General features: G+C 63.2%; 1 protein-coding gene across 1 annotated transcript; it reads left to right on the plus strand.

Moving 5' to 3' along the window:
• Nucleotides 1–743: 743 nt before the first annotated feature.
• PLCB3 (phospholipase C beta 3) lies at nt 744–15,879 on the plus strand. The gene is made up of 31 exons (XM_026483361.4): nt 744–970; nt 3,385–3,462; nt 3,725–3,793; nt 3,882–4,022; nt 4,249–4,328; nt 4,410–4,463; nt 4,552–4,627; nt 4,729–4,829; nt 5,301–5,467; nt 5,554–5,700; nt 6,647–6,887; nt 7,068–7,152; nt 7,232–7,418; nt 8,201–8,406; nt 9,209–9,305; nt 9,387–9,471; nt 9,765–9,889; nt 10,218–10,372; nt 10,462–10,623; nt 11,305–11,404; nt 11,493–11,597; nt 11,791–11,882; nt 13,171–13,324; nt 13,414–13,449; nt 13,532–13,724; nt 14,141–14,282; nt 14,374–14,450; nt 14,571–14,660; nt 14,764–14,821; nt 15,109–15,195; nt 15,278–15,879. The coding sequence occupies exons 1-31, from the start codon at nt 872–874 to the stop codon at nt 15,479–15,481; spliced, it is 3,693 nt and encodes a 1,230-aa protein (XP_026339146.1). The 5' UTR covers nt 744–871; the 3' UTR covers nt 15,482–15,879.
• Nucleotides 15,880–16,377: the final 498 nt, after the last annotated feature.

Consider the following 16,377-nt stretch of genomic DNA (forward strand, 5'->3'; position numbering starts at 1 on the left):
TGGGCAAACGAGCAGTTGTCTCCTTCGCAGTGTTCAGTAGGAAGCCCCACAGGGACAGGGTCCAGGTTCAGTCATGGGGGTCTACAGAACAAGAAGCGGGCTGTTCTAGGGCTCACTCTGGAAGGCCAGGATGCTTAGGTCCTTAAAGGAGGCAGCAGGCGCCCGGCATCCCCGGGCTAGGGACGGGGGAGGGGCGCCTGCCGGCGGGAGGCCCATTAGCTGGCTAAGTGCTCCCAGGGAGGGGGGGCACCGAGCTGCTGCAGGAGGGGGTGAGGCGAAGTGAGGGCGGGGGTGGGGGGTGGGAGTGGCTTTTCCTGCACTCAGCTAAGTGCTGCCGGAGTGTGGTGGGGGCAAGGCTCTGCGCCCCCCGCCCATGCCTGGCCCTCCGGTAGTACCCTCGCCCCCGCCGCTCCGAAACCTAAGCCGGCTGACCCCCCTCCCAGTCTTCAGCAGCGCTCTCTACACCCAGTCCCGTGACTGCACCCTAACAACCACTCTGGCCCCAAGCTCTGTCCTCCAACCCCAGGCAAGTCCGGATGAGCACCCCCGGCCAAGTGCCGGGGTCCAGGTTATGCCCCTGCCCCATCCCCCCTCTGGCTGCTGTCGCCGCCCCGGCCGCCAGGGGGAGCCGCCGATACGGGGCGGGCGGGCCCGACGTGGGTGGGAGGGGGCGGCGCCGCTGCGGCCCCGCCCCCGCCCCGCCCCGCCCGGGCCCCGCCGATTCTCTGGTCTGTCCGGGACAGACTGGCGGGCGGGCGGGCGCTGACGCCGCGGGGCCGGAGCGGGCCGCGCGGGAGCGCGCGGAGGGAGCAGCGGCGCCGTCGGTCCTCGTCGGGGCTCCGAGGGTCCCCGACTCGCCCCCGGCGGGGCCATGGCGGGCGCCAGGCCCGGCGTCCACGCGCTGCAGCTGGAGCCGCCCACCGTGGTAGAGACCCTGCGGCGCGGGAGTAAGTTCATCAAATGGGACGAGGTAAGCGTGGGGGCCCCCCGTTCCACCCAGTTCCTGGGACTCCTTCGCTCAAGCTCAGTCAGACACCGGGGGCCCCCACCCGAGCCTGGCGCCCCCCCACCCCCAAGCCACTCTGGCTGTGCTCCGGAAACTTGAGTCCCCAATCGTGCCCGTAATGAAGATTTTGTCCCCCACCCCCAACCCCAGTCAATTCAGCTGTGGAAAATTTGGCTTTCCACTCTTTGACCCGGAGATTTCGAACCCCAATGAATCCTGCCCCCCCCCCCACCTCTTTTCACTCGCCCTTTTCACCCCTCCTTGCCTGCCAGTCTGATTCTGGTTCCCCCAACCCTGGCCTGGTCCACAGACCATTGCCTGGCACTGGACTCTTGCTGGAGGACCCTGGCCCCCAATCGGGCTCAGCGCACCCCCATTCTTCCTAGTGCCCTAGCCTGAACATTGTTCTCCATTCATCACTTGTTCACCCTATTCTTGCTGCACCCCTTTGCCCTGCTTTGGAAGCCCATCCCAGCTCTCTGCTCAGGAGGGAGCACAAAGCCACCCCCTAGTGGAGTCTTTGTCCCCCAAGTTCCTCCAGCCCTGGGGAACTTTGCTCTCCACTTCTTAGCCTCAGGGACTTTGAACCCCAATAAATCCTTGGCCCCCCTTTCTACCTGCCCTGCCCCTGCTGCTTCCCAGATGCCCCGGCCCCCACCTGCGGTTCCCCAACGCGTCCTGCGCTCCACCCCCGTTTTCACACCGCCCCCTCTGCCCCCTGGGCCCCTCCTTCCCCAGGGCCTCCACCCCGTCTGCCTGAGCCTCCCCGCTGCTCCTTCCCAGTCAGGCCGGAGGCCTGGAAGACTCTGGGTTCCTTTCCGGCTGGGTGGGGCGGGTAGGCGTGGGAGCTGGGGGGAGGGGCTGGGGGCGTGGCCTGAGGCAGCAGGTGTGCCTTTAGGGGTGCCTAGGAGCTCCAGGGACCAGGGGAGACCCCTCCCCCCAGTCCTGCGTGCAGGGAAAAGTTTCTCCTTTTCCTTCCAGTGTGATAAACCCAAATAAGGAAGTGGGAACTGGGAGAGGGCCCTGGGGGTGGGGTGGGGGTTGCTGACTGGGACTTAGGGCTGAAGAGCAGGGGGCCTGGGCTGTTTTTGAAGGCCAGACGCTGGGAATGGGGCAGGGGAAGGCCCTCGGGTCAGTACCCACAGAACTCCCCTCTCCTCACACTCCTGGGGGACCTGAGCCACAGGGCAGGGTTGGGAATCCCAGGGAGGGGCTGAGGATGGGTGTCAGCACAGTGACGTGGGGAGGCCCAGGCACCCCCAAAGTTCCAAGGCCTCCTGGCCTTTGTAAGAAAAGAGATGGGCGAGGCTGGTGCAGTCCCCAGTTTTCCAGAAAAGGAAACTGAGTCTGGAGAGTGGAGACTAATCCCAGTCCCCACAGTGGGGTTGCAGCTAAGGCCAGGAGCTGAGAGCCTAGCAGAGGTCTTGCTTCCTTCCTTCCAAGGCGTCTGGAGCCATACTGCCTGGGAGCAAATCCTAGGGCCTCCTCTTGACCTTAAGCAAGCCACAGAGCCTCCCTGTGCCTTAGGCTTCTCATCTGTTAAATGGAAGGAACGATAGCACATACTTCATAAGATTGTTAGGAAGACTAAGTGAGCTCCTAGAGGGCCGCTGGCCCTGATGACCCCCCCCTCCTTTGGCTGCTAGTCCTGAGTCACACAGGGGTGGCCCAGGGAGTGTGCCAGCGACCAGATCCTCCTCAGAAAATAGGGCTGGCATACCCTTCCCTGCCCTCCTGCCAGCCGCATGAGGGAAGACAGAATTCACTGTCCAGTCCCAAGGGCAGGGTGAGTCCCCTTCTTGGGGGTTTGGTCTGTATTCTGTCGGATGGGGTGAACCGCAAGACTGAGGCTCCCACTGGGTGCAGTGGGGGTGGTCATGGGGTTTGAGGCCGGTGTCAGGGCTGACTGGTTGTCATGGGGCCCTGAGGGACACAAAAGCGGTAGGAGTCAGAACCCTCTGCTTTCATCCCGTAAATATTGTCGAGGGGGCTTCAGGGTGCTCTGGCTCTGGGGAGGCCTCCCAAGGAGGTGGGTCAGATTTCATGGGTCGAGAAGGAAGGAAAGAAAGGCTATCCTAGCAAAGGAACAATGCAAAAGCTGGAGGAGGGGAAAGATAGTCGTCCGTGTGACTGAGCCTTAGGGTCGGATACAGGTGAGGTCGGGAGGGGCACCGGGACCCCAAATGTCATGCCAGGGACAGTTGCGTGAGCTTCATCCTGAGGACCATAGGGGAACCACAAAGGACCTGTGGGCTAGATGAGGCTTCATCTTCACTCACCGGCAGAAACGCTGGGGTGGATGGCCCGAGGGAGCCCAGGGCCCAAGCCTGGGCCACAGCCCTCCCTCACTGACCCCTGCCGTCCCATGCCGTCCCCAGGAGGCCTCCAGTCGGAACCTGGTAACCCTGCGTGTGGACTCGAATGGCTTCTTTCTGTACTGGACCGGACCCAACATGGTGAGGGGGGGCAGTGGTACAGCTTGCTCAGGTCTAGGTCCCCTGCCCAGACCCTCGAACCCCTCCCACCCGCCCAGGAGGGTGGGGCCCAGCTGCTGGCTGACCTCTCCCACGGCTCCCTGGACAGGAAGTGCTAAGGGCGGGGGCTGAGGCTGGGGCTACAGCAGGGGGTGGCCACTCCCTGCCCTGGGTGGAGATCTTGGGGGCCCCTGGCTCTTGCCCCATAGCCTCTCAGACCTACCCTGGCATCTGGTTTCCCCAGGAGGTGGACACACTGGACATCAGTTCCATCAGGGACACGCGGACGGGGCGTTACGCCCGCCTGCCCAAGGTGAGTGACGGGGCCCTGAACTAAGAATGGGAGTGAGGCCTTGGGGGAGGGGGACACCCTTCTTTACCCTTGGCTTTCATCTACTCAGGACCCCAAGATCCGGGAGGTGCTGGGCTTTGGGGGCCCTGACGCCCGGCTGGAGGAGAAGTTGATGACGGTGGTGGCTGGGCCAGACCCAGTGAATACAACATTCTTGAACTTCATGGCCGTGCAGGATGACACAGCCAAGGTGGGCTGGGGCCCAGGGGTCGGCCCTGGGGAGCCGAGTCAGCCATCACTTGGCGTCTGTTGCGCACGAGGCTGTTCCGTGCCCCTGTTTCTAACCGTGCTCTGACAAAGCAGGATTTAGCACTTACTGTGGATCATACCTGATTCGGGGTGTGGGGTGGGGCTGGGCCAACCCTCTGTTCCTCATTCACCCCGTCTCACCCTCACCCCATCTCCTGACCCCTCAGGTCTGGACCGAGGAGCTGTTCAAGCTGGCTATGAACATCCTGGCTCAGAACGCCTCCCGGAACACCTTCCTGCGAAAAGCGTGAGTGCCGGGCCTGCCTGCGGGGTGTCGGGGGTTCAGGTGGCCATGCCCAGCGGGTGACCCTTCTGCCTGCCTCCCCAGATACACAAAGCTGAAGCTGCAAGTGAACCAGGACGGACGGATCCCGGTGAAGAAGTGAGTACCCTTTCCCTCAGCACCTTCTCTCCTGCCCCCACCTTGGTGACCTTCGCCCCCATGACTCTGACCTTTCTCACCTGCTCAGTATCCTGAAGATGTTTTCAGCAGATAAAAAGCGAGTAGAGACTGCACTGGAATCCTGTGGCCTCAATTTCAACCGGGTGAGGGGGCAGGGGCAACATAGGGAGGGCATCGCGGTGGGTGCCTGGTCCTTTGGGGCCGAGTGGCCCTGGGTTCTCACCCCACACTTCTGGCCCCCCAGAGTGAGTCCATCCGGCCGGACGAATTTTCCTTGGAAATCTTCGAGCGGTTCCTGAATAAGTTGTGTTTGCGGCCAGACATTGACAAGATCCTGCTGGAGATGTGAGTGGGGCTGGGCCCACCTCCTAGCCCCCGGTGCTGTGTGTGTGGCCTCTGCTGGCATTCCTTCCAGCACAGTGAGGGGAAGCAGAACTTCCGGGGGTCCCTGTGGGCTGGGGCCGGGGCCGGGGCCGAGGCCGTGCTGTGAACTGCTCTGGGCTGACCCTTTGCTGGGGTTACTTGCATCAGCCTACGCTGGGGTGGGGGACCGAGCGGCTTCGATGTGCTGTGGGACTGGCCTGAGCTCTTATAGCGAGTGACCACTGGAGCTGAGGTTGGGTCCAGGGTCTGGAAGCAGGCCTAGCGGGCCAGACCCTCGGTGGCTTCCAAAGCCCTTGCTAACGCCAATGCCGGCACCTCGTGGTTAGGGAAGTGGATAGGAAAATGGAGTCCCAGAGCTCCCACTCCCAGGGTGAGGGCTTGGAACAGGGGCTGGCGGGGCTCCAGTCTGACCTAGCTTCCTACCCCGTCTAGAGGCGCCAAGGGCAAGCCGTACCTGACGCTGGAGCAGCTCATGGACTTCATCAACCAGAAGCAACGGGACCCGAGGCTCAACGAAGTGCTGTACCCACCCCTGCGGCCCTCGCAGGCCCGGCTGCTCATTGAGAAGTATGAGCCCAACCAGCAGTTCCTGGAGCGAGGTGAGCCAGCGGGGAGCCTGTCAGAGTTGGGGGGCTGGCGGCAGGAGGAGCCCCAGCTGAGCCTGCTGACCCCTCCCATCCCCCAGACCAGATGTCCATGGAGGGCTTCAGCCGCTACCTGGGAGGTGAGGAGAACGGCATCCTGCCTCTGGAGGCCCTGGATCTGAGCACAGACATGACCCAGCCGCTGAGCTCCTACTTCATCAACTCCTCGCACAACACCTATCTCACAGGTGAGCGAGCCCCCCTTGGGCAGCTGGGGTGCTGGCCTCCGTGCCCTCCGCCCTCTGCCCCTTCCATGGCTCCCTCTTTTTGGGGTGGCCAGTGCTAGGGATGCAGGCGGGGAACAGGCAGCCTATCCCGGGGGGAGCAGGGCTTCTCTGCGTGGGTGCCCCTTTCCTGGCTGGCCTGGAAGGCTTCCCTGGGGAAGGGCTGAGGCCTGCACCAGCTGGCCTGTGAGGGAGCCCTGAAGGCCGGGAGCAGGAGACTCCTTGGTGGTGCTCTTCGGCGGGAAGGAGGCCGGAGGCCGGGCGGGTGCTGGGGCAGGTGGAGGTGAGAGGGAGTGAGAAAAGGAAGGAGGCAGGGCTAGACCAGGGTGTGGAAGGAATTTGGATTTATCCTAAGTGGGCGGGAAAGGCTTTCTGGAGGTGTTAATCAGGGGAGGTGATGAGACCTGGTATGTTTTGGGAAGAATGACAAGCCAGGTGCTCTGCAGAGATTGGATGGGAGGCAGGAGGTGATGGAGGCGGTTGCGGGGCCGCGGCAGGCAGTGGAAGCAGGAGAGGGAAGCGAGGGGCCATGGGGGCGTTGGGGACGACTCCCCCCTTCAGGCCCGTAGCTGGGGGGGGTGGCGGGTGTTTATCTGCGAGAGGGTGAGTCCTGGAGGAGGAACCAGTCATCAGCCAGCGCTGCTGGATGCTGACTGTGCCCGGCTTGGACGCGTGCCAAGGGCTGGGTGGCAGGACACGAGCCCTGCCCTGGGGGATTTCAGGAGAGATGGCGCTGGTTCCACAGTGAATTAAGGAGTGATCAAGGGCTGGCCAGACGGCGTGCCAGGGCCGGGCTGGGCCGCCGCCGAGGCCTCTGCGTCTCCAGCGCGGCTGGTTCAGCACGGGCCTGGGGAGGAGGGCGGGGAGCCAGGCTGGCCGGGCGGCCGTGGTGACGGAGCCTCGCCGCCAGCGGGGCAGCTGGCCGGGACCTCGTCGGTGGAGATGTACCGCCAGGCGCTGCTGTGGGGCTGCCGCTGCGTGGAGCTGGATGTGTGGAAAGGGCGGCCGCCCGAGGAGGAGCCCTTCATCACCCACGGCTTCACCATGACCACCGAGGTGCCGCTGCGAGATGTGCTCGAGGCCATCGCGGAAACCGCCTTCAAGACCTCGCCCTACCCCGTCATCCTCTCCTTCGAGAACCACGTGGACTCGTGAGTGGGCCCCTAACCTGGGGAAACTCGCCCCCCGCCATCGGCCCAGAGGCAGCCATCCCACAGTGGCACTGTTCGACTTTTCCTGTGACCTCTGACCCTGAGGGCCTTTGATCTACCCTGGGGACATCAGCTCATCCCCCACCTCTGAACCTCTGACCTTTGACCTCGGCCCCACAGGGCAAAGCAGCAGGCCAAGATGGCCGAGTACTGCCGTTCCATCTTTGGGGACGCGCTGCTCATTGACCCACTGGACAAGTACCCGGTAGGAGGGCTTGAAGCCGTGGCAGGGTGTGGGGGGGTGAGGGCGCCCCGGCAGGCCCTGACCTGTCTGTGCCCACCAGCTGGCCCCAGGCGTCCCCCTGCCCAGCCCCCAGGACCTGATGGGCCGCATCCTGGTGAAGAACAAAAAGCGACACCGGCCCAGCACTGGTGTCCCCAACAGCTCTGTGCGTAAGCGGCCGCTGGAGCAGAGCAACTCGGCCCTGAGCGAGAGCTCTGCCGCCACCGAGCCCTCCTCACCTCAGCTCGGTACGGCCCTGGCCCAGCCTTCGCCCCGATCCTGACCCTGAACTCTCACCTCACCGAACCCTACCATCCTGGCGACCCTCCTTCTGCTCCCAGCCTGACCTCCCTCCTCACCAAGCCTCTCAGCTGAGGATGGGACCTCTGACCCCCGACCCCGGGCACGGACCTCACTGAACTGTACCCCGACTGGATTGGGTTCCATCCAGTTCCTGATCCCCCAACCTTAGCTCCCCACCTCACCGAGCCCACCCTGCCCTCCTCTGAATTCGACCTCTGGCTTCAGTGAACTACGTCCTCATGCTTTGGCTGTGACCCTCAGACCTCTGACCCTTGTCCACTGACCCGCACTGAGTCTGTCTACCCAACTGGTTAGAATTTGAGCTAACCCTTGACTTCTCACTTTATTGAAGTCCCCCGTACATCTGACCCCTGACCGCTCACCTCACTAAGCCTCCTCATTGGGTATGGCTCTGCTTGACGCCTGACTTGGAACCACACCGTGTCATCCTTCACCCCCACTGCCAAGGCAGCTGTACCCCAGTTCCTGGCTTCTCACCCTTCTGAGCCACCCTACCTACCTCTCTGATGGATAGAACTCTGGACCTTGACCTTTGACCCCTGACCCCTGTGCACTACTACTGGGTTTAATACCATCTGACTCCTGACCTCTGCTCTCTCCCCCAGCTACACTGCCCTGAGGTGATCCCTTGACTTGCTCACTGAGTCACCTCCACAACCCCTGAGCATCTGTCTGTCTTGACCCCCCGTGGCCCTACCCTCTGCAGGGTCCCCCAGTTCTGACAGCTGCCCAGGCCTGAGCAACGGGGAAGAGGTGGGCCCGGAGAAGCCCAGCCTGGAGCCTCAAAAGTCTCTGGGCGAGGACGGGCTACCGAGGGGCCCTGATGCTCTTGGGTCTGCTGACCGTGAGGACGAGGAGGAAGAGGAGGAAGAGGAGGAACAGACAGATCCTAAAAAGCCGACCACAGATGAGGTCAGCCCTGTGGGCGGGAAGAGGCAGAGGAAGCATGGATTAGTTACCCTGGTGTTTGCTGAGCACCTGTGTGCTGGGCCATGATCAGAGATGTTAGCCCTGCTCTCCTGGAGTCCATAGGGGGTGTGTATATGGAGGGGGGAGAAGGGGTCTTAGGTAAACAGGCATGGAAGCAAGTGAAAGTATGCTTGTGACTGGGCTGGGGAGGGGCGAGTTAGAGTGTAGAATTGGGGGGAGGAAGGGGAGACTGATCTGGGCAGGGAGGTTGGGCAATTGGACCTGAGGGAGAGGGACACCATGTGCAAAGGCCCTGTGGCAGGACTGGAGAGCACAGGAAGGGGCAGCATAAGACAAGAGAGTGTTGAGTTCTGAGGCGTGGAGGTGACAGAAACAATGTATCCGTGAGGGCAGGGCCCAGAGTGAGGAACGGTGCGGGCAGGGGTGGCCAAGTTCAGCGTTGCAGGTGTGGAGGTCAGGGCTCTTGGTGGGCCACGGAGGGGAGATGGCAGCACGGCGGTTGGAAATAATGGCTCATCTGCATGGGAATAATTGAGTCCCTGGGGTTCGGTGAGGCGTTCCAGCTTCCAAGGATCAGGGAGGCAGGAGGCAAAGGAGGAAGGTGGGGTCCAGGGCAAGGCCCCAGGGGAGTGGGACCAGGACTGACAGGCCAGAGGGGCTGGGGCCCTTGCCGAGAGCCACTGGGAGTATGATTGCAGCAGTGTGCAGGTCAGCACCTCCTTCCTGACGGGGCAGGTGATGGCTGGGGGCATGAGCCCGCTGACCCTTCATTTGGGGGCCACAGGGCACTGCTAGCAGTGAGGTCAATGCCACCGAGGAAATGTCAACACTCGTCAACTACATCGAGCCTGTCAAGTTCAAGTCCTTTGAGGCTGCTCGAAGTGAGTGGGGTAGGAGACGGTGGGAAGAGGAGCCAGCCCAGCCTTTCCAGGCCTGACCCCCTCCCACTCCTCACCCCCCAGAAAGGAACAAATGCTTCGAGATGTCATCCTTCGTGGAAACCAAGGCCATGGAGCAGCTGACCAAGAGCCCCATGGAGTTTGTGGAGTATCCTTCCGCGTTGCCAGGGCTGGCGGAACAGGGTGGGGTGCTCAGAGGCTGGCTCACATGTTCTGACCCCACTGACGCCACGCGCACAGGGTCCTGACCCTCGAGCACCCTGGTCTGGGTTTGTGGCTAGCCTCAGAAACTGCTCGGGGGTGAGGCCGAGAGGCAGGGGGCCAGAAGGGCAGCTTGAGCCAAGGCCGGGAAGTGGGTTCACAGGAGCCGGGCATGGGCCTGGCGTGCCGGCCAGGAGGCGGGGGACAGTACACGGCGTGGCCCCTGACTGCCATCCTCAGATACAATAAGCAGCAGCTCAGCCGGATCTACCCCAAGGGCACCCGCGTGGACTCGTCCAACTACATGCCCCAGCTCTTCTGGAACGTCGGCTGCCAGCTTGTCGCGCTCAACTTCCAGACCCTGGGTGAGCACTGGCCTGCCTCGACCCCCTGGCCTCCATCCTCACTGACTTCTGCTCGGTGACCCTCCCGGCACTGTCCGAAGGGACCTCTGACTCTCTAATCCCAGATCTCTACTCTGAACCAAGACCTTGGCAAACCCCACCTCCTGACCTTGGCTGACTCTAGACCTTTCCCCCGTCTGATCTTTCCTTAGTCTGGACCCCTGATCCCATTTGATCTGACCCTAATGCTCCCTGATGCTCCCTGATGCTCCCTCTGCTCTGGACCGTCCTTCCTGCCTCCTCACCCTGTTGGCTTTGCGGGCCCTCGGCCTCCCCCTGTCGCCCCCAGACGTGGCGATGCAGCTCAACGCGGGCGTGTTCGAGTACAACGGGCGCAGTGGCTACCTGCTGAAGCCCGAGTTCATGCGGCGGCCAGACAAGTCCTTCGATCCCTTCACCGAGGTCATCGTGGACGGCATCGTGGCCAATGCCTTGCGGGTCAAGGTGGGGCCGGGGAGCAGGGACGGCTCTGGCGGGTGTCCTGGGGGGGGGACTCTTAGTAGTCACCTCACCCTCCTGCCCCCCACCCCCAGGTGATCTCGGGGCAGTTCCTGTCCGACAGGAAGGTGGGCATCTACGTGGAGGTGGACATGTTCGGCCTCCCCGTGGACACGCGGCGCAAGTACCGCACTCGGACCTCTCAGGGGAACTCCTTCAATCCTGTGTGGGACGAGGAGCCCTTTGACTTCCCCAAGGTGAGCTGGCGTCTGAGCCGGCCCTGCCAGGCTCTCTTGGCGGGGGGAGCAGCCAGCAGGCACGCAGGTAGTGGTCAGGGGTCGGAAGGCGGGGGTGCCGTGGGACCGCAAGTGTGGGCCTGTCACCTCCAGGCCCCCTGTAGGCCCTGCATGTGTCAGGGTCGGGCTCGGGCTCCTGGCCCTCTGTAGGCTTCGAGAAGAGGACAAGAAGGTGAGACCGCAGGAGGGCCCGCAGCCCCCCATTGCGGAGTGGGTGCAGCCCGCCCCATCTCCCAGGCAGGGAGGACTTTTCTGGGCTCACAGCCGCAAGCTCACACCAGCTCGTCCCTGCCTCCCGAATGGACTGGACCTCTGTGCCCCGTGGGGGTGGGGGTGGCCTCAGGCCCAGACCCAGGGATCCCAGCAGTTCCTCCCCTGGTGAGGACGAGACCCGGCCCGTCAGAGTGGTCACGCCTGGAGGGGTCGGCCCCTCCTCTTCGCTGCTCACAGCCCTTTGTCAGGCCGTGGAGGGGCGGGCCGGCCGCCGGCTCAGTGGCAGTGCTGACCGATGGTCAGTCCTTGGGTTGGCTGGTCTGAGGGGCCGCTCGGGGTGCTGGCCTCAGTGGCAGTGGTCCATTGTGGCTCCGGGGACACAGCGGCCACGGGGCAGCTGTGAGGCTCAGCCCGGGTCTGGGCCCTCAGGTGGTGCTGCCCACACTGGCTTCGCTGCGCATCGCGGCCTTTGAGGAGGGCGGCAAGTTTGTGGGGCATCGGATTCTGCCCGTCTCTGCCATCCGCTCAGGTGAGGCCGCCTGGGCTCTGGGAAGCACGGAGGCCGTGGGGGGGGCTGCCGGGCGGGGCCCAGCCAGCTTGCCGTTCCCCGCTCGCAGGATACCACTACATCTGTCTGCGGAACGAGGCCAACCAGCCACTCTGCCTGCCGGCCCTGCTCATCTACACCGAAGCCTCTGACTACATCCCTGATGACCACCAGGGTGAGCTGGGGGAGCGGGGGGGACGCGGGCCAGGCGGGGCGGGGGGGGGAACAGGGTCTGCCCATGGCTGAGCCAGATGCCCCCGTTGAGGGGGGTAAACAGAACTGTGGTCCTTCCACGGAACCAGAACAGTGGGGAAGGTGTGGCCTTGGGGGTCGTGTCTCTGAAACCCTTGCCCTCTGCCCCCACCCAGACTACGCCGAGGCCCTGATCAACCCCATCAAGCACGTCAGCCTGATGGACCAGAGAGCCAAGCAGTTGGCCGCCCTCATTGGGGAGAGCGAGGTGAGCCAGGGCAGGTGGGGGGCAGGTGGGAGGCAGCAGGCTCAGGCTGACCTGGACCCTGGGGGCTGCTGGGGGCGGGGGGTGGAGGTGCATGGGGGGGGGTGCGATGAGGGCTGATCTCCGGGCTGTGTCCTGGTAAAGCACCCTGCAGCCTTCTCCACTCTCCTCTGCCTGCACTGTCCCATCCCAGTCCCAGCTGGTGGTCTGGCCCCTCTCCCCGAGTAAGGCCTTCCTGCAGATGCCGACTTGAGGCATTTACCCACACCCTGTGCCTGGAGGCCTGGTTCCCCTTTCTGGCTTCTCTCATCCAGACCAGACAATAAAGCCAAGTGAATGCTGAGCGCCAGATCTCTGCCTGGCCGGGTGGGAGCTCTTTTCAGCCACTCGACTCATATAATCCCTCCGTACCACCTGAGTTTGGTCCTGCCACCCCAGTGTAGACATGGGAACACTGAGGCTCTCCAGCTGGGCCTCCAGCCCTCGGCTCTGCCTCCGACACTGGTCAGTGCGCCATGCTGCACGGTGTGGGGGCTTCTGGCCTCTCGGCCTCAGTAGGCTCAGCAGCCCTGGGTGACTGTCCACATGTTAAGGAGGTGGAAACTACCCCTTTTGCCTGTGAGAGGCTTTCGGGACAGCCCTGGGCTGGCACTCCTCCAGGGGCAACAGGGTCAGAGCTGATGCGCCGGGTTTGGCTACCTCACCAAAGCAGTTGGAAGCTACGGAAGCTTTTAAAACATGGGGTCCTGGGAGCCAGGAGCTGGGGAGTGGCTTCTGGGGGGAGGGGTCGGGAGCAGAGGCTCGGCCGCACGTCCAGACCTGGTCCCACGGGGCCCGTGGCGGGCGGAGAGAGAGGCTGCTCGGAGCTGTTAGCGGGAGAGGCTGGTGCCCACTCTGCGGTCACTTCCTTCGCTGATTTAATCAAGAGCCAAGCAACGAGGAAGATGAGCAGCTGTGGGCAAGGGTGGAGGGGGACTCGGAGAGGGGAGGAAATTTGGGGTGGGGCCAAGGCTTTCCTGAACAATCTGGAAGTTCCTGAGCACACGAGATGGGGCCTGGCATCCTACAGACAGAATCTCACGTTCACTTTCCCACACCCCGCCTGGAAATGAGGTTTTGAAATGCTTATTTGAGACCTTTTATTTCTCTCGTAGTTGTTCCAACAGCCCCATGTGATAGACGTGGAGCCCAGGCCAGAAGGGCTGAGGGAAGCCGGCCGGGGGCACTGGGGAGCCCCGCGAGGTTAGAACCAGCATTTCTAGGAAAGAGCCTTCTGCTTTCTCCCCGTCAGGCTCAGGCCGGCCCAGAGACCTGCCAGGAGACTCAGTCTCAGCAGCTGGGGTCCCAGCTGACCCCAAACCCCACACCCAGCCCTCTGGACACCTCCCCGCGCCGGCCCCCAGGCCCTGTCACGTCCCCTACCAGCCCCTCGCTCAGCAGTCCAGGTAAGGGGCGGCCTGGGCCTGGGCGGTGGCGCGGGGCAGCTCAGCTGTGCTCTTCCCCGGCCCCTCATAGCCCTGCCTCCTCTCTCCAGGGCAGCGGGACGACCTCATCGCCAGTCTCCTGTCAGGTGCGGGCCGGGGCTCTTGTGGAGGGAGTGGGGTGCTCCTGCGGGGCCGGCGCGCCCAGCCCACCTCTGCTGTGTTGCTCAGAGGTGGCCCCGACCCCGCTGGATGAGCTCCGAGGCCACAAGGCGCTGGTGAAGCTCCGGAGCCGGCAGGAGCGAGAGCTGCGGGAGCTGCAGAAGAAGCACCAGCGAAAGGCCGTCGCCCTCACGCGCCGGCTCCTCGACGGCCTGGCTCAGGCGCGGACAGAGGGCAGGTGCCGCCAGCGGCCGGGGGTCCTGTGAGTGTCCCGCCCGCCTGCACGCCCATGGGCAGTGTGCACGTGTGGGGGTTTTCACTGGGGCGGGCGTGGCGGGATCGCCAAGGGCTGCTCCTTGACCCCCAGCAAGTCAAGGTTTGGTGCAAGGAAGATTGAGGAGTCTTTCCACACTCGGTCCCACCCTCTCTGCCAGGGTGCCAGGCCGCTGTTGAAGTCCCCCACGAGGAGCGTGTATGTCCAGAGACTGTTGCCCCTACAGGCTCCCAGCGTTTGCACGGAGCGAATGGGCCTCGTTGTTGGCATCCTAGACCCTGCCCCCACCCCTCCCGGGGCTGGTGTCCTCCGTTGCCTGTTGGGATCTGCCCTGTCCGCCCCTGCCCTCCCAGCCCAAGTCCATGTGACAACCAGAGAGTCACCCAGAGGGGTTCTTCCTACAGAGGCGGGGAAAACGAGAAGGAGGAGGAGGAAGAGGTGAGGCGGTATCAAGAGTTCCAGAAGAGACAGGTGCAGAGTCTGCTGGAGCTGAGGGAGGCCCAGGTAGATACAGAGGCTGAGCGGAGGCTGGAGCACCTGAGACAGGTGAGGTGGGCATGTGGCAGCAAGGGACAGCCTGTCTCCTGGACAGACCTGGCATCAGCCCTGGTCACCTGTTGGCCACCTGTGTCCGTAGGCTCAGCAGCGGCTCAGGGAGATTGTCCTGGATTTTCACACAACTCAGTTCAAGAGGCTGAAGGAGATGAACGAGAGGTGAGGCAAACGACCTTGGCCAGGGGGCGGGGGGGGGCAGGGGACTCGCTGGTGCTACGAAGAGAGGAGAGCCCCCAGACCTGCCATTGACCCTTTCTCCGCCCCCACTGGCTCTTCCAGGGAGAAGAAGGAACTGCAGAAGATTCTGGACAGGAAGCGCCACAACAGTATCTCAGAGGCCAAGACAAGGGAGAAACATAAGAAGGAGGCGTAAGGGCCCTGGGGCTGGGAGCCGCTGGGGGGCTGGCAGCTGCTGGGGGCAGGGGGCCGCTGGGTGCCGGGCACCAAGCCCCCTGTACCGTGCTCCCTGCAGGGAACTGACAGAGATTAACCGGCGGCATATCACCGAGTCGGTCAACTCCATCCGCCGGGTGAGTGAGGCTCAGGCCCCAGCCCACCCCTCTCTTCCTTCAGTCATGAGAAACTTGCCTCCTCAGTGCTGGGCCTGAGGCTCCGTTGCTCTAGAGGGACTTCTAGAACCTTTTCCTCTGGGCCCCACAGCCCTCTTGCCCCAGTATATCTGGAGCCAACTGTCTGCCACAGTGTCCCATGGCTTTGGAGTCTTTGAGTCCGGAACCTTTGCTATAAGGTCACTTCGGAACCGTGGGCCCCCAGCCCCTCCCTGAGGGACCCTTGGCTAACCCCCTGCCCCCCGCAGCTGGAGGAGGCCCAGAAGCAGCGGCATGAGCGCCTTGTGGCCGGGCAGCAGCAGGTCCTACAGCAGCTGGCAGAAGAGGAGCCCAAGGTGAGGCCCGGGGTGAGGGGGCCACGGGCGGGCAGAGTGCCGGGGCTGGGCCTCGCCTGCGACACCCCTCCTCCTCCCTCAGCTGCTGGCCCAGCTGGCCCAGGAGTGTCAGGAGCAGCGGGCGAGGCTGCCCCAGGAGATCCGCCGGAGCCTGCTGGGCGACACGCCGGAGGGGCTGGGGGACGGGCGTCTGGTGGCCTGTGCCAGCAACGGTCACGCACCCGGGAGCGGCGGGCACCTGTCTGGCGCTGACTCGGAGAGCCAAGAGGAGAATACGAAGCTCTGAACTGGTTGAGCGAGAGGTGGCCACAGGATGGGTGCTGGGAGGGCAGGAAGCTAAGACACTAATGCTTTTTTTTTTTTTTTTTTAACTTTTTATCTTTAGAAATTTTATTTTTTTAAACTGGGGCAAGCACCCCACACTAACTCCCTTCTTTCACCCTCCTGGGCCCCATGAGTCCCCAGCCCCTCCTTCCTGCCTTCAGTCCTAAGGAAGGTGCTGGGTCACTGTGGGCCACAAGGGTTTTGCCCTCCCATGATACCCACACCCCAGAGTGGGAGCTGTCTCCCTCACTTCCCCGGGGAACACTGGCAGAGACTTTGAGCTCTGGGAAGTAGGGGGTCACATGCTTTCTCTGTTCTTTGGGAATTTTTTTTACATGAATAAAAGTGGATTTCAGGGACCCTGTGTGCAGTGTGCTTTGGGTGGGGCAGTTCTGGAGAGGACCCTGGGCCCCGGGCCTGGCTCTGCCGCTCTCCTGGGGCTTTGGTTTCCTCATCTGTAAAATGGGCTGGTGGGCATTGTGGGGTTGAGGTCAGGCCCCCAGCGGAGGGCTGCTGGGTTTCAACCTTGAGACCTCTTTGCTTGGGTCCTTGCACATCTTCCCAGTGACCTGCCATCAGAGGCCCTGTGGCCTCCCCCAGGCTTTCCCACCTTTATGCCCTCTGTCTGTCCCTGGCCCATCACTTCTTGCCCCCCCCCCCCATTACTTTCTCCCTCGTAGGTTCTTCTTGTCCTCCCTTCACAGAGGCTCAGGCCTCTGCTTCAGGAAGCCTTCCCTGCCCCCCCTTCCTGTCGCCTGATAATGACCCAAGTGCCCATCATTTTCTGCTGAGGCTGCTCTGGGCCCCTCACAGGCAGTTGACTCTAATCGGAGATGGACCTGGTCTGCTCAGAACCAG

This window comes from Ursus arctos, unplaced genomic scaffold, assembly GCF_023065955.2.
Source record: "Ursus arctos isolate Adak ecotype North America unplaced genomic scaffold, UrsArc2.0 scaffold_23, whole genome shotgun sequence".
NCBI lineage: Eukaryota > Metazoa > Chordata > Mammalia > Carnivora > Ursidae > Ursus > Ursus arctos.

Bases quoted from the DNA above. Each gene is read 5' to 3' on its own strand.
- PLCB3 (XM_026483361.4), top strand. From the start codon at position 872: ATGGCGGGCGCCAGGCCCGGCGTCCACGCGCTGCAGCTGGAGCCGCCC. The intron at 4,830-5,300 runs GTGAGTGGGGCT...TACCCCGTCTAG, and splicing joins GACAAGATCCTGCTGGAGAT to AGGCGCCAAGGGCAAGCCGT. The intron at 8,407-9,208 runs GTCAGCCCTGTG...TGGGGGCCACAG, and splicing joins AAAAGCCGACCACAGATGAG to GGCACTGCTAGCAGTGAGGT.